Source organism: Prionailurus bengalensis, unplaced genomic scaffold (genome assembly GCF_016509475.1).
Source record: "Prionailurus bengalensis isolate Pbe53 unplaced genomic scaffold, Fcat_Pben_1.1_paternal_pri Un_scaffold_51, whole genome shotgun sequence".
Classification (NCBI taxonomy): domain Eukaryota; kingdom Metazoa; phylum Chordata; class Mammalia; order Carnivora; family Felidae; genus Prionailurus; species Prionailurus bengalensis.
Window position 1 is genome coordinate 67,360 of NW_025091155.1, and position 24,105 is coordinate 91,464.

Consider the following 24,105-nt stretch of genomic DNA (forward strand, 5'->3'; position numbering starts at 1 on the left):
AATATGACAATGTATATTTTCGATGATACTGTTACTATCCGTGATGGGGAGAGTGGAGAGTGGTTGCCTCTAGCCAACGGTCACCTTGGTCAGGGAGACATTGACCACTGGCAGTGCCAAACCTGGTAACAAACAGCGTCCTAGGATGATTTTCGGCAGCCGCACTTTTTCCTTCTGGGTGAACCATTTTGTAGTCTGCATCCTCAGTGTTCTTTAGAGACACATCCCCAGGAGAAACAACTTCTGACAGGCATCCTATTCATTGGCTTTTGTGGCCTTTCACTCGACTGCTGAGTCCCATCTTGTATCGTAAAGACGCAAAGGGAACTGAAGAGTGGTGCCAATAGTGTATGTCATGATCTCACCCTGATGGTGTTTTCTTTCCTAACATTCAGGTGGCCGAAGGAGCACAGGACACGGGTATGTATCCCGGAAACTGTCTCTTGCTGAGAAAAATGTTTAGCTGGTGATGCAGGTGGGGCATTGTTGTTGACTTCAGTCTGGAGAGCTACCCTAATTCCAGAGGCCTGGGAGGACTGGTGCTTGTGAGTGGGGGGGAAGGACCTACGTCCCAGGTGACAAAACTATGGGATGCTTCTACACTAGGAGAAAGATAATGAATTCCTCGAGTGGGGTGTGTTTTTGTGGGCATGAGTCCCGGGGTGGTTCTGTGTGTGTGTGTGTGTGTGTGTGTGTGTGTGTCTGTGTGTCACGTGATGGTGACTGTGAATGTGTGTTGAGTGTGTTTTCTTGGGAGACACACAGACTAAGCCACACAAAATGAGACAGACACACTGCAAGAGAGACAGAGACAGAAAGATACATGTGGGTTTGCCCAGAGAACAGGTGTCACTGACACTGCACAATGATTAATGTCTACATTCTCACACACTCCTCCTACTGCACACCTCAAGGAATACTGCTGTGCACGGCTCAGCAGTAACATTTAGTCCATGCAGGTCACCGAAGCCTCAATATGCTCTGGCCCATGTTCATATCAAGGAACAGTCCCTGAGGTATACTTGAGCAGCACCAACATGGTACTGACAGGTGTTGTGGTCTTTCTAGGTGTCCCCGAGGAGGAAAGACGGCGGCCCCATCCTGTGCCCAGTCAGCAGGCTGTTGCTGAGGTGAGCTTCCTGTCTTTCCTTGAGGAACACAAGTGCTTCCGTAGAGTCTTTGCAATCAACATCTGTTGTAAATGTGACAATGTACCGTTGAGGTGATAATGTTATTTTCCCTGTGGGGAGAAACATGTTGTCAATTTCCATGGTTGTTTCTTGCCAACTGTCCCCTTGGTCAGGGGGACATTTTCCACTGGCAGTGCCAAACCTGCTAGTAAACAGCGTCCTAGGATCTTTTTCGGCAGCCGCACTTTTTCCTTCTGGGGGAACCATTTTGTAGTCTGCATCCTCGGTGTTCTTTAGAGACACATCTCCAGGCAAAACGACTTCTGACAGGCATATTATCTTTGCTTTTGTGGCCTTTGACTCAAACACTGTGTCCCATCCTGAATCCCAAAGTCACCAAGCGAACCGAAGAATGGTACACATACTGTACATCATGATCTCACCCTGATGGTGTTTTCTTTTCTAACATTCAGGTGGCCGTAGGAGCACGAGAAGAAGGTATGTGTCCTGGAAACTGTTTCTTGCTGAGGAAAATGTTTCGGGGGAGGTGTAGGTGGGGCATTCTTGCTGTCTTCCGTCTGGAGAGTACCCGGATATCAGGGTCCTGGGGGGACAGGGGCTTGAGTGTGGGGGGGGAAAGACCGACATCCCCGGTGAAATCTATGTCCATGTTTCTGTAGTATGAGAAAGACAAGGGATTCCATCTGTGCGGTGTGATTGTGTGTGCATGAGTCTTGGGGTTGTTCTGTATCTCTGTATGTCGCATGATGGTGAGTGTGTATGCGTGCGTGCGTGCGTGCGTGCGTGCGCTTTCTTGAGAGGCTCAGAGACAGAGAGACAGAGCCACACACAGGAAGAGACAGACACAGTGAAAGAGAGGGAGAGAGAGAGTAGAGAGAGAGATGTGGGTTTGCCCAGAGATATGGGCCACTGACATTCGACAATGACCGATATCTACAATGCAGAGTCCTGGGAGGACTGGTGCTCGAGGGTGGGGGCGAAAGACCGACGTCCCAGGTGACAAACTAGGTGATGTTTCTACAGTATAAGAAAGATGCTGTATATCTTTTGTGCGGAGTAATTTTGTGTGTTGAGTCTGGGGGTTGTTCTGTATGTGGGTGTATGTCGCGGGATCGTGACAGTGTATGTCTGCGTGTGTGTGTGTGTTTTCTTGAGAGACACAGAGAAAAAGCCACACAGAGAAAGAGACAGACACATTTCAAGAGAGGGAGAGCGAGAGCGAGCGACAGAGAGAGAGACAGACGTGGGCTTGCCCACGAGATATGTGCCACTGACACTGAAAACTGACCAAAGTCTACATTCTCAAAAATCTCTGCGTACCGCACACTTCCAGGAATACTGCTGAGCGTGGCTCAGCAGTAACATTCCGTCCATGCAGTTGGCAAAAGCCTCCGTACGCTCTCGCCCATGTTCCTATAAGGAACAGTCCCGGAGGTATTCTTGAGCAGCACCAAGAAGATAGTGACCTGTATTCTGTGTCCTCCTAGGTGTCGCTAAGGTGAAAAAGCGGCGGCCCCTTCCTGAAAGGAGGCAGCAGGCTGGTGCTGAGGTGAGCTTTCCTGTCTTTCCCTGAAGGAGCACAATTGCTTTCTTAGAGGCTTTCCAATCCACCTCTGTTGTACATATGACAGTCTACATTTTCGAGGATACTGTTGCTTTCCCGGATGGGGACAGTGGTGAGTGGTTGCCTCTTGCCAACGGTCACCTTGGCCAGGGGGACATTGACCACTGGCAGTGCCAAACCTGGTAACAAACAGTGTCCTAGGATCTTTTCCGTCAGCAGCCATCTGTCCTGCTTGGGTGAAGAATTTTGTAGCAGGCATCCTCAGTGGTCCTGAGAGACACATCCCCAGGAGAAACAACTTCTGACAGGCATCCTATTCATTGGCTTTTGTGGCCTTCGACTCAACCGCTGAGTCCCATCTTGTATCGTAAAGACGCAAAGGGAACTGAAGAGTGGTGCCAATAGTGTATGTCATGATCTCACCCTGATGGTGTTTTCTTTCCTAACATTCAGGTGGCCGAAGGAGCACAGGACACGGGTATGTATCCCGGAAACTGTCTCTTGCTGAGAAAAATGTTTAGCTGGTGATGCAGGTGGGGCATTGTTGTTGACTTCAGTCTGGAGAGCTACCCTAATTCCAGAGGCCTGGGAGGACTGGTGCTTGTGAGTGGGGGGGAAGGACCTACGTCCCAGGTGACAAAACTATGGGATGCTTCTACACTAGGAGAAAGATAATGAATTCCTCGAGTGGGGTGTGTTTTTGTGGGCATGAGTCCCGGGGTGGTTCTGTGTGTGTGTGTGTGTGTGTGTGTGTGTGTGTGTGTGTCTGTGTGTCACGTGATGGTGACTGTGAATGTGTGTTGAGTGTGTTTTCTTGGGAGACACACAGACTAAGCCACACAAAATGAGACAGACACACTGCAAGAGAGACAGAGACAGAAAGATACATGTGGGTTTGCCCAGAGAACAGGTGTCACTGACACTGCACAATGATTAATGTCTACATTCTCACACACTCCTCCTACTGCACACCTCAAGGAATACTGCTGTGCACGGCTCAGCAGTAACATTTAGTCCATGCAGGTCACCGAAGCCTCAATATGCTCTGGCCCATGTTCATATCAAGGAACAGTCCCTGAGGTATACTTGAGCAGCACCAACATGGTACTGACAGGTGTTGTGGTCTTTCTAGGTGTCCCCGAGGAGGAAAGACGGCGGCCCCATCCTGTGCCCAGTCAGCAGGCTGTTGCTGAGGTGAGCTTCCTGTCTTTCCTTGAGGAACACAAGTGCTTCCGTAGAGTCTTTGCAATCAACATCTGTTGTAAATGTGACAATGTACCGTTGAGGTGATAATGTTATTTTCCCTGTGGGGAGAAACATGTTGTCAATTTCCATGGTTGTTTCTTGCCAACTGTCCCCTTGGTCAGGGGGACATTTTCCACTGGCAGTGCCAAACCTGCTAGTAAACAGCGTCCTAGGATCTTTTTCGGCAGCCGCACTTTTTCCTTCTGGGGGAACCATTTTGTAGTCTGCATCCTCGGTGTTCTTTAGAGACACATCTCCAGGCAAAACGACTTCTGACAGGCATATTATCTTTGCTTTTGTGGCCTTTGACTCAAACACTGTGTCCCATCCTGAATCCCAAAGTCACCAAGCGAACCGAAGAATGGTACACATACTGTACATCATGATCTCACCCTGATGGTGTTTTCTTTTCTAACATTCAGGTGGCCGTAGGAGCACGAGAAGAAGGTATGTGTCCTGGAAACTGTTTCTTGCTGAGGAAAATGTTTCGGGGGAGGTGTAGGTGGGGCATTCTTGCTGTCTTCCGTCTGGAGAGTACCCGGATATCAGGGTCCTGGGGGGACAGGGGCTTGAGTGTGGGGGGGGAAAGACCGACATCCCCGGTGAAATCTATGTCCATGTTTCTGTAGTATGAGAAAGACAAGGGATTCCATCTGTGCGGTGTGATTGTGTGTGCATGAGTCTTGGGGTTGTTCTGTATCTCTGTATGTCGCATGATGGTGAGTGTGTATGCGTGCGTGCGTGCGTGCGTGCGTGCGCTTTCTTGAGAGGCTCAGAGACAGAGAGACAGAGCCACACACAGGAAGAGACAGACACAGTGAAAGAGAGGGAGAGAGAGAGTAGAGAGAGAGATGTGGGTTTGCCCAGAGATATGGGCCACTGACATTCGACAATGACCGATATCTACAATGCAGAGTCCTGGGAGGACTGGTGCTCGAGGGTGGGGGCGAAAGACCGACGTCCCAGGTGACAAACTAGGTGATGTTTCTACAGTATAAGAAAGATGCTGTATATCTTTTGTGCGGAGTAATTTTGTGTGTTGAGTCTGGGGGTTGTTCTGTATGTGGGTGTATGTCGCGGGATCGTGACAGTGTATGTCTGCGTGTGTGTGTGTGTTTTCTTGAGAGACACAGAGAAAAAGCCACACAGAGAAAGAGACAGACACATTTCAAGAGAGGGAGAGCGAGAGCGAGCGACAGAGAGAGAGACAGACGTGGGCTTGCCCACGAGATATGTGCCACTGACACTGAAAACTGACCAAAGTCTACATTCTCAAAAATCTCTGCGTACCGCACACTTCCAGGAATACTGCTGAGCGTGGCTCAGCAGTAACATTCCGTCCATGCAGTTGGCAAAAGCCTCCGTACGCTCTCGCCCATGTTCCTATAAGGAACAGTCCCGGAGGTATTCTTGAGCAGCACCAAGAAGATAGTGACCTGTATTCTGTGTCCTCCTAGGTGTCGCTAAGGTGAAAAAGCGGCGGCCCCTTCCTGAAAGGAGGCAGCAGGCTGGTGCTGAGGTGAGCTTTCCTGTCTTTCCCTGAAGGAGCACAATTGCTTTCTTAGAGGCTTTCCAATCCACCTCTGTTGTACATATGACAGTCTACATTTTCGAGGATACTGTTGCTTTCCCGGATGGGGACAGTGGTGAGTGGTTGCCTCTTGCCAACGGTCACCTTGGCCAGGGGGACATTGACCACTGGCAGTGCCAAACCTGGTAACAAACAGTGTCCTAGGATCTTTTCCGTCAGCAGCCATCTGTCCTGCTTGGGTGAAGAATTTTGTAGCAGGCATCCTCAGTGGTCCTGAGAGACACATCCCCAGGAGAAACAACTTCTGACAGGCATCCTATTCATTGGCTTTTGTGGCCTTCGACTCAACCGCTGAGTCCCATCTTGTATCGTAAAGACGCAAAGGGAACTGAAGAGTGGTGCCAATAGTGTATGTCATGATCTCACCCTGATGGTGTTTTCTTTCCTAACATTCAGGTGGCCGAAGGAGCACAGGACACGGGTATGTATCCCGGAAACTGTCTCTTGCTGAGAAAAATGTTTAGCTGGTGATGCAGGTGGGGCATTGTTGTTGACTTCAGTCTGGAGAGCTACCCTAATTCCAGAGGCCTGGGAGGACTGGTGCTTGTGAGTGGGGGGGAAGGACCTACGTCCCAGGTGACAAAACTATGGGATGCTTCTACACTAGGAGAAAGATAATGAATTCCTCGAGTGGGGTGTGTTTTTGTGGGCATGAGTCCCGGGGTGGTTCTGTGTGTGTGTGTGTGTGTGTGTGTGTGTGTGTGTGTCTGTGTGTCACGTGATGGTGACTGTGAATGTGTGTTGAGTGTGTTTTCTTGGGAGACACACAGACTAAGCCACACAAAATGAGACAGACACACTGCAAGAGAGACAGAGACAGAAAGATACATGTGGGTTTGCCCAGAGAACAGGTGTCACTGACACTGCACAATGATTAATGTCTACATTCTCACACACTCCTCCTACTGCACACCTCAAGGAATACTGCTGTGCACGGCTCAGCAGTAACATTTAGTCCATGCAGGTCACCGAAGCCTCAATATGCTCTGGCCCATGTTCATATCAAGGAACAGTCCCTGAGGTATACTTGAGCAGCACCAACATGGTACTGACAGGTGTTGTGGTCTTTCTAGGTGTCCCCGAGGAGGAAAGACGGCGGCCCCATCCTGTGCCCAGTCAGCAGGCTGTTGCTGAGGTGAGCTTCCTGTCTTTCCTTGAGGAACACAAGTGCTTCCGTAGAGTCTTTGCAATCAACATCTGTTGTAAATGTGACAATGTACCGTTGAGGTGATAATGTTATTTTCCCTGTGGGGAGAAACATGTTGTCAATTTCCATGGTTGTTTCTTGCCAACTGTCCCCTTGGTCAGGGGGACATTTTCCACTGGCAGTGCCAAACCTGCTAGTAAACAGCGTCCTAGGATCTTTTTCGGCAGCCGCACTTTTTCCTTCTGGGGGAACCATTTTGTAGTCTGCATCCTCGGTGTTCTTTAGAGACACATCTCCAGGCAAAACGACTTCTGACAGGCATATTATCTTTGCTTTTGTGGCCTTTGACTCAAACACTGTGTCCCATCCTGAATCCCAAAGTCACCAAGCGAACCGAAGAATGGTACACATACTGTACATCATGATCTCACCCTGATGGTGTTTTCTTTTCTAACATTCAGGTGGCCGTAGGAGCACGAGAAGAAGGTATGTGTCCTGGAAACTGTTTCTTGCTGAGGAAAATGTTTCGGGGGAGGTGTAGGTGGGGCATTCTTGCTGTCTTCCGTCTGGAGAGTACCCGGATATCAGGGTCCTGGGGGGACAGGGGCTTGAGTGTGGGGGGGGAAAGACCGACATCCCCGGTGAAATCTATGTCCATGTTTCTGTAGTATGAGAAAGACAAGGGATTCCATCTGTGCGGTGTGATTGTGTGTGCATGAGTCTTGGGGTTGTTCTGTATCTCTGTATGTCGCATGATGGTGAGTGTGTATGCGTGCGTGCGTGCGTGCGTGCGTGCGCTTTCTTGAGAGGCTCAGAGACAGAGAGACAGAGCCACACACAGGAAGAGACAGACACAGTGAAAGAGAGGGAGAGAGAGAGTAGAGAGAGAGATGTGGGTTTGCCCAGAGATATGGGCCACTGACATTCGACAATGACCGATATCTACAATGCAGAGTCCTGGGAGGACTGGTGCTCGAGGGTGGGGGCGAAAGACCGACGTCCCAGGTGACAAACTAGGTGATGTTTCTACAGTATAAGAAAGATGCTGTATATCTTTTGTGCGGAGTAATTTTGTGTGTTGAGTCTGGGGGTTGTTCTGTATGTGGGTGTATGTCGCGGGATCGTGACAGTGTATGTCTGCGTGTGTGTGTGTGTTTTCTTGAGAGACACAGAGAAAAAGCCACACAGAGAAAGAGACAGACACATTTCAAGAGAGGGAGAGCGAGAGCGAGCGACAGAGAGAGAGACAGACGTGGGCTTGCCCACGAGATATGTGCCACTGACACTGAAAACTGACCAAAGTCTACATTCTCAAAAATCTCTGCGTACCGCACACTTCCAGGAATACTGCTGAGCGTGGCTCAGCAGTAACATTCCGTCCATGCAGTTGGCAAAAGCCTCCGTACGCTCTCGCCCATGTTCCTATAAGGAACAGTCCCGGAGGTATTCTTGAGCAGCACCAAGAAGATAGTGACCTGTATTCTGTGTCCTCCTAGGTGTCGCTAAGGTGAAAAAGCGGCGGCCCCTTCCTGAAAGGAGGCAGCAGGCTGGTGCTGAGGTGAGCTTTCCTGTCTTTCCCTGAAGGAGCACAATTGCTTTCTTAGAGGCTTTCCAATCCACCTCTGTTGTACATATGACAGTCTACATTTTCGAGGATACTGTTGCTTTCCCGGATGGGGACAGTGGTGAGTGGTTGCCTCTTGCCAACGGTCACCTTGGCCAGGGGGACATTGACCACTGGCAGTGCCAAACCTGGTAACAAACAGTGTCCTAGGATCTTTTCCGTCAGCAGCCATCTGTCCTGCTTGGGTGAAGAATTTTGTAGCAGGCATCCTCAGTGGTCCTGAGAGACACATCCCCAGGAGAAACAACTTCTGACAGGCATCCTATTCATTGGCTTTTGTGGCCTTCGACTCAACCGCTGAGTCCCATCTTGTATCGTAAAGACGCAAAGGGAACTGAAGAGTGGTGCCAATAGTGTATGTCATGATCTCACCCTGATGGTGTTTTCTTTCCTAACATTCAGGTGGCCGAAGGAGCACAGGACACGGGTATGTATCCCGGAAACTGTCTCTTGCTGAGAAAAATGTTTAGCTGGTGATGCAGGTGGGGCATTGTTGTTGACTTCAGTCTGGAGAGCTACCCTAATTCCAGAGGCCTGGGAGGACTGGTGCTTGTGAGTGGGGGGGAAGGACCTACGTCCCAGGTGACAAAACTATGGGATGCTTCTACACTAGGAGAAAGATAATGAATTCCTCGAGTGGGGTGTGTTTTTGTGGGCATGAGTCCCGGGGTGGTTCTGTGTGTGTGTGTGTGTGTGTGTGTGTGTGTGTGTCTGTGTGTCACGTGATGGTGACTGTGAATGTGTGTTGAGTGTGTTTTCTTGGGAGACACACAGACTAAGCCACACAAAATGAGACAGACACACTGCAAGAGAGACAGAGACAGAAAGATACATGTGGGTTTGCCCAGAGAACAGGTGTCACTGACACTGCACAATGATTAATGTCTACATTCTCACACACTCCTCCTACTGCACACCTCAAGGAATACTGCTGTGCACGGCTCAGCAGTAACATTTAGTCCATGCAGGTCACCGAAGCCTCAATATGCTCTGGCCCATGTTCATATCAAGGAACAGTCCCTGAGGTATACTTGAGCAGCACCAACATGGTACTGACAGGTGTTGTGGTCTTTCTAGGTGTCCCCGAGGAGGAAAGACGGCGGCCCCATCCTGTGCCCAGTCAGCAGGCTGTTGCTGAGGTGAGCTTCCTGTCTTTCCTTGAGGAACACAAGTGCTTCCGTAGAGTCTTTGCAATCAACATCTGTTGTAAATGTGACAATGTACCGTTGAGGTGATAATGTTATTTTCCCTGTGGGGAGAAACATGTTGTCAATTTCCATGGTTGTTTCTTGCCAACTGTCCCCTTGGTCAGGGGGACATTTTCCACTGGCAGTGCCAAACCTGCTAGTAAACAGCGTCCTAGGATCTTTTTCGGCAGCCGCACTTTTTCCTTCTGGGGGAACCATTTTGTAGTCTGCATCCTCGGTGTTCTTTAGAGACACATCTCCAGGCAAAACGACTTCTGACAGGCATATTATCTTTGCTTTTGTGGCCTTTGACTCAAACACTGTGTCCCATCCTGAATCCCAAAGTCACCAAGCGAACCGAAGAATGGTACACATACTGTACATCATGATCTCACCCTGATGGTGTTTTCTTTTCTAACATTCAGGTGGCCGTAGGAGCACGAGAAGAAGGTATGTGTCCTGGAAACTGTTTCTTGCTGAGGAAAATGTTTCGGGGGAGGTGTAGGTGGGGCATTCTTGCTGTCTTCCGTCTGGAGAGTACCCGGATATCAGGGTCCTGGGGGGACAGGTGCTTGAGTGTGGGGGGGGAAAGACCGACATCCCCGGTGAAATCTATGTCCATGTTTCTGTAGTATGAGAAAGACAAGGGATTCCATCTGTGCGGTGTGATTGTGTGTGCATGAGTCTTGGGGTTGTTCTGTATCTCTGTATGTCGCATGATGGTGAGTGTGTATGCGTGCGTGCGTGCGTGCGTGCGTGCGCTTTCTTGAGAGGCTCAGAGACAGAGAGACAGAGCCACACACAGGAAGAGACAGACACAGTGAAAGAGAGGGAGAGAGAGAGTAGAGAGAGAGATGTGGGTTTGCCCAGAGATATGGGCCACTGACATTCGACAATGACCGATATCTACAATGCAGAGTCCTGGGAGGACTGGTGCTCGAGGGTGGGGGCGAAAGACCGACGTCCCAGGTGACAAACTAGGTGATGTTTCTACAGTATAAGAAAGATGCTGTATATCTTTTGTGCGGAGTAATTTTGTGTGTTGAGTCTGGGGGTTGTTCTGTATGTGGGTGTATGTCGCGGGATCGTGACAGTGTATGTCTGCGTGTGTGTGTGTGTTTTCTTGAGAGACACAGAGAAAAAGCCACACAGAGAAAGAGACAGACACATTTCAAGAGAGGGAGAGCGAGAGCGAGCGACAGAGAGAGAGACAGACGTGGGCTTGCCCACGAGATATGTGCCACTGACACTGAAAACTGACCAAAGTCTACATTCTCAAAAATCTCTGCGTACCGCACACTTCCAGGAATACTGCTGAGCGTGGCTCAGCAGTAACATTCCGTCCATGCAGTTGGCAAAAGCCTCCGTACGCTCTCGCCCATGTTCCTATAAGGAACAGTCCCGGAGGTATTCTTGAGCAGCACCAAGAAGATAGTGACCTGTATTCTGTGTCCTCCTAGGTGTCGCTAAGGTGAAAAAGCGGCGGCCCCTTCCTGAAAGGAGGCAGCAGGCTGGTGCTGAGGTGAGCTTTCCTGTCTTTCCCTGAAGGAGCACAATTGCTTTCTTAGAGGCTTTCCAATCCACCTCTGTTGTACATATGACAGTCTACATTTTCGAGGATACTGTTGCTTTCCCGGATGGGGACAGTGGTGAGTGGTTGCCTCTTGCCAACGGTCACCTTGGCCAGGGGGACATTGACCACTGGCAGTGCCAAACCTGGTAACAAACAGTGTCCTAGGATCTTTTCCGTCAGCAGCCATCTGTCCTGCTTGGGTGAAGAATTTTGTAGCAGGCATCCTCAGTGGTCCTGAGAGACACATCCCCAGGAGAAACAACTTCTGACAGGCATCCTATTCATTGGCTTTTGTGGCCTTCGACTCAACCGCTGAGTCCCATCTTGTATCGTAAAGACGCAAAGGGAACTGAAGAGTGGTGCCAATAGTGTATGTCATGATCTCACCCTGATGGTGTTTTCTTTCCTAACATTCAGGTGGCCGAAGGAGCACAGGACACGGGTATGTATCCCGGAAACTGTCTCTTGCTGAGAAAAATGTTTAGCTGGTGATGCAGGTGGGGCATTGTTGTTGACTTCAGTCTGGAGAGCTACCCTAATTCCAGAGGCCTGGGAGGACTGGTGCTTGTGAGTGGGGGGGAAGGACCTACGTCCCAGGTGACAAAACTATGGGATGCTTCTACACTAGGAGAAAGATAATGAATTCCTCGAGTGGGGTGTGTTTTTGTGGGCATGAGTCCCGGGGTGGTTCTGTGTGTGTGTGTGTGTGTGTGTGTGTGTGTGTGTGTCTGTGTGTCACGTGATGGTGACTGTGAATGTGTGTTGAGTGTGTTTTCTTGGGAGACACACAGACTAAGCCACACAAAATGAGACAGACACACTGCAAGAGAGACAGAGACAGAAAGATACATGTGGGTTTGCCCAGAGAACAGGTGTCACTGACACTGCACAATGATTAATGTCTACATTCTCACACACTCCTCCTACTGCACACCTCAAGGAATACTGCTGTGCACGGCTCAGCAGTAACATTTAGTCCATGCAGGTCACCGAAGCCTCAATATGCTCTGGCCCATGTTCATATCAAGGAACAGTCCCTGAGGTATACTTGAGCAGCACCAACATGGTACTGACAGGTGTTGTGGTCTTTCTAGGTGTCCCCGAGGAGGAAAGACGGCGGCCCCATCCTGTGCCCAGTCAGCAGGCTGTTGCTGAGGTGAGCTTCCTGTCTTTCCTTGAGGAACACAAGTGCTTCCGTAGAGTCTTTGCAATCAACATCTGTTGTAAATGTGACAATGTACCGTTGAGGTGATAATGTTATTTTCCCTGTGGGGAGAAACATGTTGTCAATTTCCATGGTTGTTTCTTGCCAACTGTCCCCTTGGTCAGGGGGACATTTTCCACTGGCAGTGCCAAACCTGCTAGTAAACAGCGTCCTAGGATCTTTTTCGGCAGCCGCACTTTTTCCTTCTGGGGGAACCATTTTGTAGTCTGCATCCTCGGTGTTCTTTAGAGACACATCTCCAGGCAAAACGACTTCTGACAGGCATATTATCTTTGCTTTTGTGGCCTTTGACTCAAACACTGTGTCCCATCCTGAATCCCAAAGTCACCAAGCGAACCGAAGAATGGTACACATACTGTACATCATGATCTCACCCTGATGGTGTTTTCTTTTCTAACATTCAGGTGGCCGTAGGAGCACGAGAAGAAGGTATGTGTCCTGGAAACTGTTTCTTGCTGAGGAAAATGTTTCGGGGGAGGTGTAGGTGGGGCATTCTTGCTGTCTTCCGTCTGGAGAGTACCCGGATATCAGGGTCCTGGGGGGACAGGTGCTTGAGTGTGGGGGGGGGAAAGACCGACATCCCCGGTGAAATCTATGTCCATGTTTCTGTAGTATGAGAAAGACAAGGGATTCCATCTGTGCGGTGTGATTGTGTGTGCATGAGTCTTGGGGTTGTTCTGTATCTCTGTATGTCGCATGATGGTGAGTGTGTATGCGTGCGTGCGTGCGTGCGTGCGTGCGCTTTCTTGAGAGGCTCAGAGACAGAGAGACAGAGCCACACACAGGAAGAGACAGACACAGTGAAAGAGAGGGAGAGAGAGAGTAGAGAGAGAGATGTGGGTTTGCCCAGAGATATGGGCCACTGACATTCGACAATGACCGATATCTACAATGCAGAGTCCTGGGAGGACTGGTGCTCGAGGGTGGGGGCGAAAGACCGACGTCCCAGGTGACAAACTAGGTGATGTTTCTACAGTATAAGAAAGATGCTGTATATCTTTTGTGCGGAGTAATTTTGTGTGTTGAGTCTGGGGGTTGTTCTGTATGTGGGTGTATGTCGCGGGATCGTGACAGTGTATGTCTGCGTGTGTGTGTGTGTTTTCTTGAGAGACACAGAGAAAAAGCCACACAGAGAAAGAGACAGACACATTTCAAGAGAGGGAGAGCGAGAGCGAGCGACAGAGAGAGAGACAGACGTGGGCTTGCCCACGAGATATGTGCCACTGACACTGAAAACTGACCAAAGTCTACATTCTCAAAAATCTCTGCGTACCGCACACTTCCAGGAATACTGCTGAGCGTGGCTCAGCAGTAACATTCCGTCCATGCAGTTGGCAAAAGCCTCCGTACGCTCTCGCCCATGTTCCTATAAGGAACAGTCCCGGAGGTATTCTTGAGCAGCACCAAGAAGATAGTGACCTGTATTCTGTGTCCTCCTAGGTGTCGCTAAGGTGAAAAAGCGGCGGCCCCTTCCTGAAAGGAGGCAGCAGGCTGGTGCTGAGGTGAGCTTTCCTGTCTTTCCCTGAAGGAGCACAATTGCTTTCTTAGAGGCTTTCCAATCCACCTCTGTTGTACATATGACAGTCTACATTTTCGAGGATACTGTTGCTTTCCCGGATGGGGACAGTGGTGAGTGGTTGCCTCTTGCCAACGGTCACCTTGGCCAGGGGGACATTGACCACTGGCAGTGCCAAACCTGGTAACAAACAGTGTCCTAGGATCTTTTCCGTCAGCAGCCATCTGTCCTGCTTGGGTGAAGAATTTTGTAGCAGGCATCCTCAGTGGTCCTGAGAGACACATCCCCAGGAGAAACAACTTCTGACAGGCATCCTATTCATTGGCTTTTGTGGCCTTCGACTCAACCGCTGAGTCCCATCTTGTATCGTAAAGACGCAAAGGGAACTGAAGAGTGGTGCCAATAGTGTATGTCATGATCTCACCCTGATGGTGTTTTCTTTCCTAACATTCAGGTGGCCGAAGGAGCACAGGACACGGGTATGTATCCCGGAAACTGTCTCTTGCTGAGAAAAATGTTTAGCTGGTGATGCAGGTGGGGCATTGTTGTTGACTTCAGTCTGGAGAGCTACCCTAATTCCAGAGGCCTGGGAGGACTGGTGCTTGTGAGTGGGGGGGAAGGACCTACGTCCCAGGTGACAAAACTATGGGATGCTTCTACACTAGGAGAAAGATAATGAATTCCTCGAGTGGGGTGTGTTTTTGTGGGCATGAGTCCCGGGGTGGTTCTGTGTGTGTGTGTGTGTGTGTGTGTGTGTGTGTGTCTGTGTGTCACGTGATGGTGACTGTGAATGTGTGTTGAGTGTGTTTTCTTGGGAGACACACAGACTAAGCCACACAAAATGAGACAGACACACTGCAAGAGAGACAGAGACAGAAAGATACATGTGGGTTTGCCCAGAGAACAGGTGTCACTGACACTGCACAATGATTAATGTCTACATTCTCACACACTCCTCCTACTGCACACCTCAAGGAATACTGCTGTGCACGGCTCAGCAGTAACATTTAGTCCATGCAGGTCACCGAAGCCTCAATATGCTCTGGCCCATGTTCATATCAAGGAACAGTCCCTGAGGTATACTTGAGCAGCACCAACATGGTACTGACAGGTGTTGTGGTCTTTCTAGGTGTCCCCGAGGAGGAAAGACGGCGGCCCCATCCTGTGCCCAGTCAGCAGGCTGTTGCTGAGGTGAGCTTCCTGTCTTTCCTTGAGGAACACAAGTGCTTCCGTAGAGTCTTTGCAATCAACATCTGTTGTAAATGTGACAATGTACCGTTGAGGTGATAATGTTATTTTCCCTGTGGGGAGAAACATGTTGTCAATTTCCATGGTTGTTTCTTGCCAACTGTCCCCTTGGTCAGGGGGACATTTTCCACTGGCAGTGCCAAACCTGCTAGTAAACAGCGTCCTAGGATCTTTTTCGGCAGCCGCACTTTTTCCTTCTGGGGGAACCATTTTGTAGTCTGCATCCTCGGTGTTCTTTAGAGACACATCTCCAGGCAAAACGACTTCTGACAGGCATATTATCTTTGCTTTTGTGGCCTTTGACTCAAACACTGTGTCCCATCCTGAATCCCAAAGTCACCAAGCGAACCGAAGAATGGTACACATACTGTACATCATGATCTCACCCTGATGGTGTTTTCTTTTCTAACATTCAGGTGGCCGTAGGAGCACGAGAAGAAGGTATGTGTCCTGGAAACTGTTTCTTGCTGAGGAAAATGTTTCGGGGGAGGTGTAGGTGGGGCATTCTTGCTGTCTTCCGTCTGGAGAGTACCCGGATATCAGGGTCCTGGGGGGACAGGTGCTTGAGTGTGGGGGGGGGAAAGACCGACATCCCCGGTGAAATCTATGTCCATGTTTCTGTAGTATGAGAAAGACAAGGGATTCCATCTGTGCGGTGTGATTGTGTGTGCATGAGTCTTGGGGTTGTTCTGTATCTCTGTATGTCGCATGATGGTGAGTGTGTATGCGTGCGTGCGTGCGTGCGTGCGTGCGCTTTCTTGAGAGGCTCAGAGACAGAGAGACAGAGCCACACACAGGAAGAGACAGACACAGTGAAAGAGAGGGAGAGAGAGAGTAGAGAGAGAGATGTGGGTTTGCCCAGAGATATGGGCCACTGACATTCGACAATGACCGATATCTACAATGCAGAGTCCTGGGAGGACTGGTGCTCGAGGGTGGGGGCGAAAGACCGACGTCCCAGGTGACAAACTAGGTGATGTTTCTACAGTATAAGAAAGATGCTGTATATCTTTTGTGCGGAGTAATTTTGTGTGTTGAGTCTGGGGGTTGTTCTGTATGTGGGTGTATGTCGCGGGATCGTGACAGTGTATGTCTGCGTGTGTGTGTGTGTTTTCTTGAGAGACACAGAGAAAAAGCCACACAGAGAAAGAGACAGACACATTTCAAGAGAGGGAGAGCGAGAGCGAGCGACAGAGAGAGAGACAGACGTGGGCTTGCCCACGAGATATGTGCCACTGACACTGAAAACTGACCAAAGTCTACATTCTCAAAAATCTCTGCGTACCGCACACTTCCAGGAATACTGCTGAGCGTGGCTCAGCAGTAACATTCCGTCCATGCAGTTGGCAAAAGCCTCCGTACGCTCTCGCCCATGTTCCTATAAGGAACAGTCCCGGAGGTATTCTTGAGCAGCACCAAGAAGATAGTGACCTGTATTCTGTGTCCTCCTAGGTGTCGCTAAGGTGAAAAAGCGGCGGCCCCTTCCTGAAAGGAGGCAGCAGGCTGGTGCTGAGGTGAGCTTTCCTGTCTTTCCCTGAAGGAGCACAATTGCTTTCTTAGAGGCTTTCCAATCCACCTCTGTTGTACATATGACAGTCTACATTTTCGAGGATACTGTTGCTTTCCCGGATGGGGACAGTGGTGAGTGGTTGCCTCTTGCCAACGGTCACCTTGGCCAGGGGGACATTGACCACTGGCAGTGCCAAACCTGGTAACAAACAGTGTCCTAGGATCTTTTCCGTCAGCAGCCATCTGTCCTGCTTGGGTGAAGAATTTTGTAGCAGGCATCCTCAGTGGTCCTGAGAGACACATCCCCAGGAGAAACAACTTCTGACAGGCATCCTATTCATTGGCTTTTGTGGCCTTCGACTCAACCGCTGAGTCCCATCTTGTATCGTAAAGACGCAAAGGGAACTGAAGAGTGGTGCCAATAGTGTATGTCATGATCTCACCCTGATGGTGTTTTCTTTCCTAACATTCAGGTGGCCGAAGGAGCACAGGACACGGGTATGTATCCCGGAAACTGTCTCTTGCTGAGAAAAATGTTTAGCTGGTGATGCAGGTGGGGCATTGTTGTTGACTTCAGTCTGGAGAGCTACCCTAATTCCAGAGGCCTGGGAGGACTGGTGCTTGTGAGTGGGGGGGAAGGACCTACGTCCCAGGTGACAAAACTATGGGATGCTTCTACACTAGGAGAAAGATAATGAATTCCTCGAGTGGGGTGTGTTTTTGTGGGCATGAGTCCCGGGGTGGTTCTGTGTGTGTGTGTGTGTGTGTGTGTGTGTGTGTCTGTGTGTCACGTGATGGTGACTGTGAATGTGTGTTGAGTGTGTTTTCTTGGGAGACACACAGACTAAGCCACACAAAATGAGACAGACACACTGCAAGAGAGACAGAGACAGAAAGATACATGTGGGTTTGCCCAGAGAACAGGTGTCACTGACACTGCACAATGATTAATGTCTACATTCTCACACACTCCTCCTACTGCACACCTCAAGGAATACTGCTGTGCACGGCTCAGCAGTAACATTTAGTCCATGCAGGTCACCGAAGCCTCAATATGCTCTGGCCCATGTTCATATCAAGGAACAGTCCCTGAGGTATACTTGAGCAGCACCAACATGGTACTGACAGGTGTTGTGGTCTTTCTAGGTGTCCCCGAGGAGGAAAGACGGCGGCCCCATCCTGTGCCCAGTCAGCAGGCTGTTGCTGAGGTGAGCTTCCTGTCTTTCCTTGAGGAACACAAGTGCTTCCGTAGAGTCTTTGCAATCAACATCTGTTGTAAATGTGACAATGTACCGTTGAGGTGATAATGTTATTTTCCCTGTGGGGAGAAACATGTTGTCAATTTCCATGGTTGTTTCTTGCCAACTGTCCCCTTGGTCAGGGGGACATTTTCCACTGGCAGTGCCAAACCTGCTAGTAAACAGCGTCCTAGGATCTTTTTCGGCAGCCGCACTTTTTCCTTCTGGGGGAACCATTTTGTAGTCTGCATCCTCGGTGTTCTTTAGAGACACATCTCCAGGCAAAACGACTTCTGACAGGCATATTATCTTTGCTTTTGTGGCCTTTGACTCAAACACTGTGTCCCATCCTGAATCCCAAAGTCACCAAGCGAACCGAAGAATGGTACACATACTGTACATCATGATCTCACCCTGATGGTGTTTTCTTTTCTAACATTCAGGTGGCCGTAGGAGCACGAGAAGAAGGTATGTGTCCTGGAAACTGTTTCTTGCTGAGGAAAATGTTTCGGGGGAGGTGTAGGTGGGGCATTCTTGCTGTCTTCCGTCTGGAGAGTACCCGGATATCAGGGTCCTGGGGGGACAGGTGCTTGAGTGTGGGGGGGGGAAAGACCGACATCCCCGGTGAAATCTATGTCCATGTTTCTGTAGTATGAGAAAGACAAGGGATTCCATCTGTGCGGTGTGATTGTGTGTGCATGAGTCTTGGGGTTGTTCTGTATCTCTGTATGTCGCATGATGGTGAGTGTGTATGCGTGCGTGCGTGCGTGCGTGCGTGCGCTTTCTTGAGAGGCTCAGAGACAGAGAGACAGAGCCACACACAGGAAGAGACAGACACAGTGAAAGAGAGGGAGAGAGAGAGTAGAGAGAGAGATGTGGGTTTGCCCAGAGATATGGGCCACTGACATTCGACAATGACCGATATCTACAATGCAGAGTCCTGGGAGGACTGGTGCTCGAGGGTGGGGGCGAAAGACCGACGTCCCAGGTGACAAACTAGGTGATGTTTCTACAGTATAAGAAAGATGCTGTATATCTTTTGTGCGGAGTAATTTTGTGTGTTGAGTCTGGGGGTTGTTCTGTATGTGGGTGTATGTCGCGGGATCGTGACAGTGTATGTCTGCGTGTGTGTGTGTGTTTTCTTGAGAGACACAGAGAAAAAGCCACACAGAGAAAGAGACAGACACATTTCAAGAGAGGGAGAGCGAGAGCGAGCGACAGAGAGAGAGACAGACGTGGGCTTGCCCACGAGATATGTGCCACTGACACTGAAAACTGACCAAAGTCTACATTCTCAAAAATCTCTGCGTACCGCACACTTCCAGGAATACTGCTGAGCGTGGCTCAGCAGTAACATTCCGTCCATGCAGTTGGCAAAAGCCTCCGTACGCTCTCGCCCATGTTCCTATAAGGAACAGTCCCGGAGGTATTCTTGAGCAGCACCAAGAAGATAGTGACCTGTATTCTGTGTCCTCCTAGGTGTCGCTAAGGTGAAAAAGCGGCGGCCCCTTCCTGAAAGGAGGCAGCAGGCTGGTGCTGAGGTGAGCTTTCCTGTCTTTCCCTGAAGGAGCACAATTGCTTTCTTAGAGGCTTTCCAATCCACCTCTGTTGTACATATGACAGTCTACATTTTCGAGGATACTGTTGCTTTCCCGGATGGGGACAGTGGTGAGTGGTTGCCTCTTGCCAACGGTCACCTTGGCCAGGGGGACATTGACCACTGGCAGTGCCAAACCTGGTAACAAACAGTGTCCTAGGATCTTTTCCGTCAGCAGCCATCTGTCCTGCTTGGGTGAAGAATTTTGTAGCAGGCATCCTCAGTGGTCCTGAGAGACACATCCCCAGGAGAAACAACTTCTGACAGGCATCCTATTCATTGGCTTTTGTGGCCTTCGACTCAACCGCTGAGTCCCATCTTGTATCGTAAAGACGCAAAGGGAACTGAAGAGTGGTGCCAATAGTGTATGTCATGATCTCACCCTGATGGTGTTTTCTTTCCTAACATTCAGGTGGCCGAAGGAGCACAGGACACGGGTATGTATCCCGGAAACTGTCTCTTGCTGAGAAAAATGTTTAGCTGGTGATGCAGGTGGGGCATTGTTGTTGACTTCAGTCTGGAGAGCTACCCTAATTCCAGAGGCCTGGGAGGACTGGTGCTTGTGAGTGGGGGGGAAGGACCTACGTCCCAGGTGACAAAACTATGGGATGCTTCTACACTAGGAGAAAGATAATGAATTCCTCGAGTGGGGTGTGTTTTTGTGGGCATGAGTCCCGGGGTGGTTCTGTGTGTGTGTGTGTGTGTGTGTGTGTGTGTGTGTCTGTGTGTCACGTGATGGTGACTGTGAATGTGTGTTGAGTGTGTTTTCTTGGGAGACACACAGACTAAGCCACACAAAATGAGACAGACACACTGCAAGAGAGACAGAGACAGAAAGATACATGTGGGTTTGCCCAGAGAACAGGTGTCACTGACACTGCACAATGATTAATGTCTACATTCTCACACACTCCTCCTACTGCACACCTCAAGGAATACTGCTGTGCACGGCTCAGCAGTAACATTTAGTCCATGCAGGTCACCGAAGCCTCAATATGCTCTGGCCCATGTTCATATCAAGGAACAGTCCCTGAGGTATACTTGAGCAGCACCAACATGGTACTGACAGGTGTTGTGGTCTTTCTAGGTGTCCCCGAGGAGGAAAGACGGCGGCCCCATCCTGTGCCCAGTCAGCAGGCTGTTGCTGAGGTGAGCTTCCTGTCTTTCCTTGAGGAACACAAGTGCTTCCGTAGAGTCTTTGCAATCAACATCTGTTGTAAATGTGACAATGTACCGTTGAGGTGATAATGTTATTTTCCCTGTGGGGAGAAACATGTTGTCAATTTCCATGGTTGTTTCTTGCCAACTGTCCCCTTGGTCAGGGGGACATTTTCCACTGGCAGTGCCAAACCTGCTAGTAAACAGCGTCCTAGGATCTTTTTCGGCAGCCGCACTTTTTCCTTCTGGGGGAACCATTTTGTAGTCTGCATCCTCGGTGTTCTTTAGAGACACATCTCCAGGCAAAACGACTTCTGACAGGCATATTATCTTTGCTTTTGTGGCCTTTGACTCAAACACTGTGTCCCATCCTGAATCCCAAAGTCACCAAGCGAACCGAAGAATGGTACACATACTGTACATCATGATCTCACCCTGATGGTGTTTTCTTTTCTAACATTCAGGTGGCCGTAGGAGCACGAGAAGAAGGTATGTGTCCTGGAAACTGTTTCTTGCTGAGGAAAATGTTTCGGGGGAGGTGTAGGTGGGGCATTCTTGCTGTCTTCCGTCTGGAGAGTACCCGGATATCAGGGTCCTGGGGGGACAGGTGCTTGAGTGTGGGGGGGGGAAAGACCGACATCCCCGGTGAAATCTATGTCCATGTTTCTGTAGTATGAGAAAGACAAGGGATTCCATCTGTGCGGTGTGATTGTGTGTGCATGAGTCTTGGGGTTGTTCTGTATCTCTGTATGTCGCATGATGGTGAGTGTGTATGCGTGCGTGCGTGCGTGCGTGCGTGCGCTTTCTTGAGAGGCTCAGAGACAGAGAGACAGAGCCACACACAGGAAGAGACAGACACAGTGAAAGAGAGGGAGAGAGAGAGTAGAGAGAGAGATGTGGGTTTGCCCAGAGATATGGGCCACTGACATTCGACAATGACCGATATCTACAATGCAGAGTCCTGGGAGGACTGGTGCTCGAGGGTGGGGGCGAAAGACCGACGTCCCAGGTGACAAACTAGGTGATGTTTCTACAGTATAAGAAAGATGCTGTATATCTTTTGTGCGGAGTAATTTTGTGTGTTGAGTCTGGGGGTTGTTCTGTATGTGGGTGTATGTCGCGGGATCGTGACAGTGTATGTCTGCGTGTGTGTGTGTGTTTTCTTGAGAGACACAGAGAAAAAGCCACACAGAGAAAGAGACAGACACATTTCAAGAGAGGGAGAGCGAGAGCGAGCGACAGAGAGAGAGACAGACGTGGGCTTGCCCACGAGATATGTGCCACTGACACTGAAAACTGACCAAAGTCTACATTCTCAAAAATCTCTGCGTACCGCACACTTCCAGGAATACTGCTGAGCGTGGCTCAGCAGTAACATTCCGTCCATGCAGTTGGCAAAAGCCTCCGTACGCTCTCGCCCATGTTCCTATAAGGAACAGTCCCGGAGGTATTCTTGAGCAGCACCAAGAAGATAGTGACCTGTATTCTGTGTCCTCCTAGGTGTCGCTAAGGTGAAAAAGCGGCGGCCCCTTCCTGAAAGGAGGCAGCAGGCTGGTGCTGAGGTGAGCTTTCCTGTCTTTCCCTGAAGGAGCACAATTGCTTTCTTAGAGGCTTTCCAATCCACCTCTGTTGTACATATGACAGTCTACATTTTCGAGGATACTGTTGCTTTCCCGGATGGGGACAGTGGTGAGTGGTTGCCTCTTGCCAACGGTCACCTTGGCCAGGGGGACATTGACCACTGGCAGTGCCAAACCTGGTAACAAACAGTGTCCTAGGATCTTTTCCGTCAGCAGCCATCTGTCCTGCTTGGGTGAAGAATTTTGTAGCAGGCATCCTCAGTGGTCCTGAGAGACACATCCCCAGGAGAAACAACTTCTGACAGGCATCCTATTCATTGGCTTTTGTGGCCTTCGACTCAACCGCTGAGTCCCATCTTGTATCGTAAAGACGCAAAGGGAACTGAAGAGTGGTGCCAATAGTGTATGTCATGATCTCACCCTGATGGTGTTTTCTTTCCTAACATTCAGGTGGCCGAAGGAGCACAGGACACGGGTATGTATCCCGGAAACTGTCTCTTGCTGAGAAAAATGTTTAGCTGGTGATGCAGGTGGGGCATTGTTGTTGACTTCAGTCTGGAGAGCTACCCTAATTCCAGAGGCCTGGGAGGACTGGTGCTTGTGAGTGGGGGGGAAGGACCTACGTCCCAGGTGACAAAACTATGGGATGCTTCTACACTAGGAGAAAGATAATGAATTCCTCGAGTGGGGTGTGTTTTTGTGGGCATGAGTCCCGGGGTGGTTCTGTGTGTGTGTGTGTGTGTGTGTGTGTGTGTGTGTCTGTGTGTCACGTGATGGTGACTGTGAATGTGTGTTGAGTGTGTTTTCTTGGGAGACACACAGACTAAGCCACACAAAATGAGACAGACACACTGCAAGAGAGACAGAGACAGAAAGATACATGTGGGTTTGCCCAGAGAACAGGTGTCACTGACACTGCACAATGATTAATGTCTACATTCTCACACACTCCTCCTACTGCACACCTCAAGGAATACTGCTGTGCACGGCTCAGCAGTAACATTTAGTCCATGCAGGTCACCGAAGCCTCAATATGCTCTGGCCCATGTTCATATCAAGGAACAGTCCCTGAGGTATACTTGAGCAGCACCAACATGGTACTGACAGGTGTTGTGGTCTTTCTAGGTGTCCCCGAGGAGGAAAGACGGCGGCCCCATCCTGTGCCCAGTCAGCAGGCTGTTGCTGAGGTGAGCTTCCTGTCTTTCCTTGAGGAACACAAGTGCTTCCGTAGAGTCTTTGCAATCAACATCTGTTGTAAATGTGACAATGTACCGTTGAGGTGATAATGTTATTTTCCCTGTGGGGAGAAACATGTTGTCAATTTCCATGGTTGTTTCTTGCCAACTGTCCCCTTGGTCAGGGGGACATTTTCCACTGGCAGTGCCAAACCTGCTAGTAAACAGCGTCCTAGGATCTTTTTCGGCAGCCGCACTTTTTCCTTCTGGGGGAACCATTTTGTAGTCTGCATCCTCGGTGTTCTTTAGAGACACATCTCCAGGCAAAACGACTTCTGACAGGCATATTATCTTTGCTTTTGTGGCCTTTGACTCAAACACTGTGTCCCATCCTGAATCCCAAAGTCACCAAGCGAACCGAAGAATGGTACACATACTGTACATCATGATCTCACCCTGATGGTGTTTTCTTTTCTAACATTCAGGTGGCCGTAGGAGCACGAGAAGAAGGTATGTGTCCTGGAAACTGTTTCTTGCTGAGGAAAATGTTTCGGGGGAGGTGTAGGTGGGGCATTCTTGCTGTCTTCCGTCTGGAGAGTACCCGGATATCAGGGTCCTGGGGGGACAGGTGCTTGAGTGTGGGGGGGGGAAAGACCGACATCCCCGGTGAAATCTATGTCCATGTTTCTGTAGTATGAGAAAGACAAGGGATTCCATCTGTGCGGTGTGATTGTGTGTGCATGAGTCTTGGGGTTGTTCTGTATCTCTGTATGTCGC

General features: G+C 49.8%; 1 protein-coding gene across 10 annotated transcripts in view; it reads left to right on the plus strand.

Moving 5' to 3' along the window:
* The window catches only part of LOC122478347 (serine/arginine repetitive matrix protein 1-like), a 74,216-nt gene that overhangs the window by 5,342 nt on the left and 44,769 nt on the right, over positions 1 to 24,105 (plus strand). For 9 of the 10 annotated variants that reach the window (XM_043571974.1, XM_043571975.1, XM_043571976.1 and 6 more), the window contains exons 3-37: positions 396 to 420; positions 1,069 to 1,130; positions 1,604 to 1,628; positions 2,639 to 2,700; positions 3,169 to 3,193; positions 3,848 to 3,909; positions 4,383 to 4,407; positions 5,418 to 5,479; positions 5,948 to 5,972; positions 6,625 to 6,686; positions 7,160 to 7,184; positions 8,195 to 8,256; positions 8,725 to 8,749; positions 9,400 to 9,461; positions 9,935 to 9,959; positions 10,970 to 11,031; positions 11,500 to 11,524; positions 12,177 to 12,238; positions 12,712 to 12,736; positions 13,748 to 13,809; positions 14,278 to 14,302; positions 14,953 to 15,014; positions 15,488 to 15,512; positions 16,524 to 16,585; positions 17,054 to 17,078; positions 17,727 to 17,788; positions 18,262 to 18,286; positions 19,298 to 19,359; positions 19,828 to 19,852; positions 20,503 to 20,564; positions 21,038 to 21,062; positions 22,074 to 22,135; positions 22,604 to 22,628; positions 23,279 to 23,340; positions 23,814 to 23,838. In XM_043571974.1, the coding sequence (XP_043427909.1) occupies positions 396 to 420; positions 1,069 to 1,130; positions 1,604 to 1,628; positions 2,639 to 2,700; positions 3,169 to 3,193; positions 3,848 to 3,909; positions 4,383 to 4,407; positions 5,418 to 5,479; positions 5,948 to 5,972; positions 6,625 to 6,686; positions 7,160 to 7,184; positions 8,195 to 8,256; positions 8,725 to 8,749; positions 9,400 to 9,461; positions 9,935 to 9,959; positions 10,970 to 11,031; positions 11,500 to 11,524; positions 12,177 to 12,238; positions 12,712 to 12,736; positions 13,748 to 13,809; positions 14,278 to 14,302; positions 14,953 to 15,014; positions 15,488 to 15,512; positions 16,524 to 16,585; positions 17,054 to 17,078; positions 17,727 to 17,788; positions 18,262 to 18,286; positions 19,298 to 19,359; positions 19,828 to 19,852; positions 20,503 to 20,564; positions 21,038 to 21,062; positions 22,074 to 22,135; positions 22,604 to 22,628; positions 23,279 to 23,340; positions 23,814 to 23,838 (1,504 nt within the window). The remainder of the gene's footprint in view (positions 1 to 395; positions 421 to 1,068; positions 1,131 to 1,603; positions 1,629 to 2,638; positions 2,701 to 3,168; positions 3,194 to 3,847; positions 3,910 to 4,382; positions 4,408 to 5,417; positions 5,480 to 5,947; positions 5,973 to 6,624; positions 6,687 to 7,159; positions 7,185 to 8,194; positions 8,257 to 8,724; positions 8,750 to 9,399; positions 9,462 to 9,934; positions 9,960 to 10,969; positions 11,032 to 11,499; positions 11,525 to 12,176; positions 12,239 to 12,711; positions 12,737 to 13,747; positions 13,810 to 14,277; positions 14,303 to 14,952; positions 15,015 to 15,487; positions 15,513 to 16,523; positions 16,586 to 17,053; positions 17,079 to 17,726; positions 17,789 to 18,261; positions 18,287 to 19,297; positions 19,360 to 19,827; positions 19,853 to 20,502; positions 20,565 to 21,037; positions 21,063 to 22,073; positions 22,136 to 22,603; positions 22,629 to 23,278; positions 23,341 to 23,813; positions 23,839 to 24,105) is intronic. The other variant, XM_043571977.1, reaches the window with a different exon arrangement.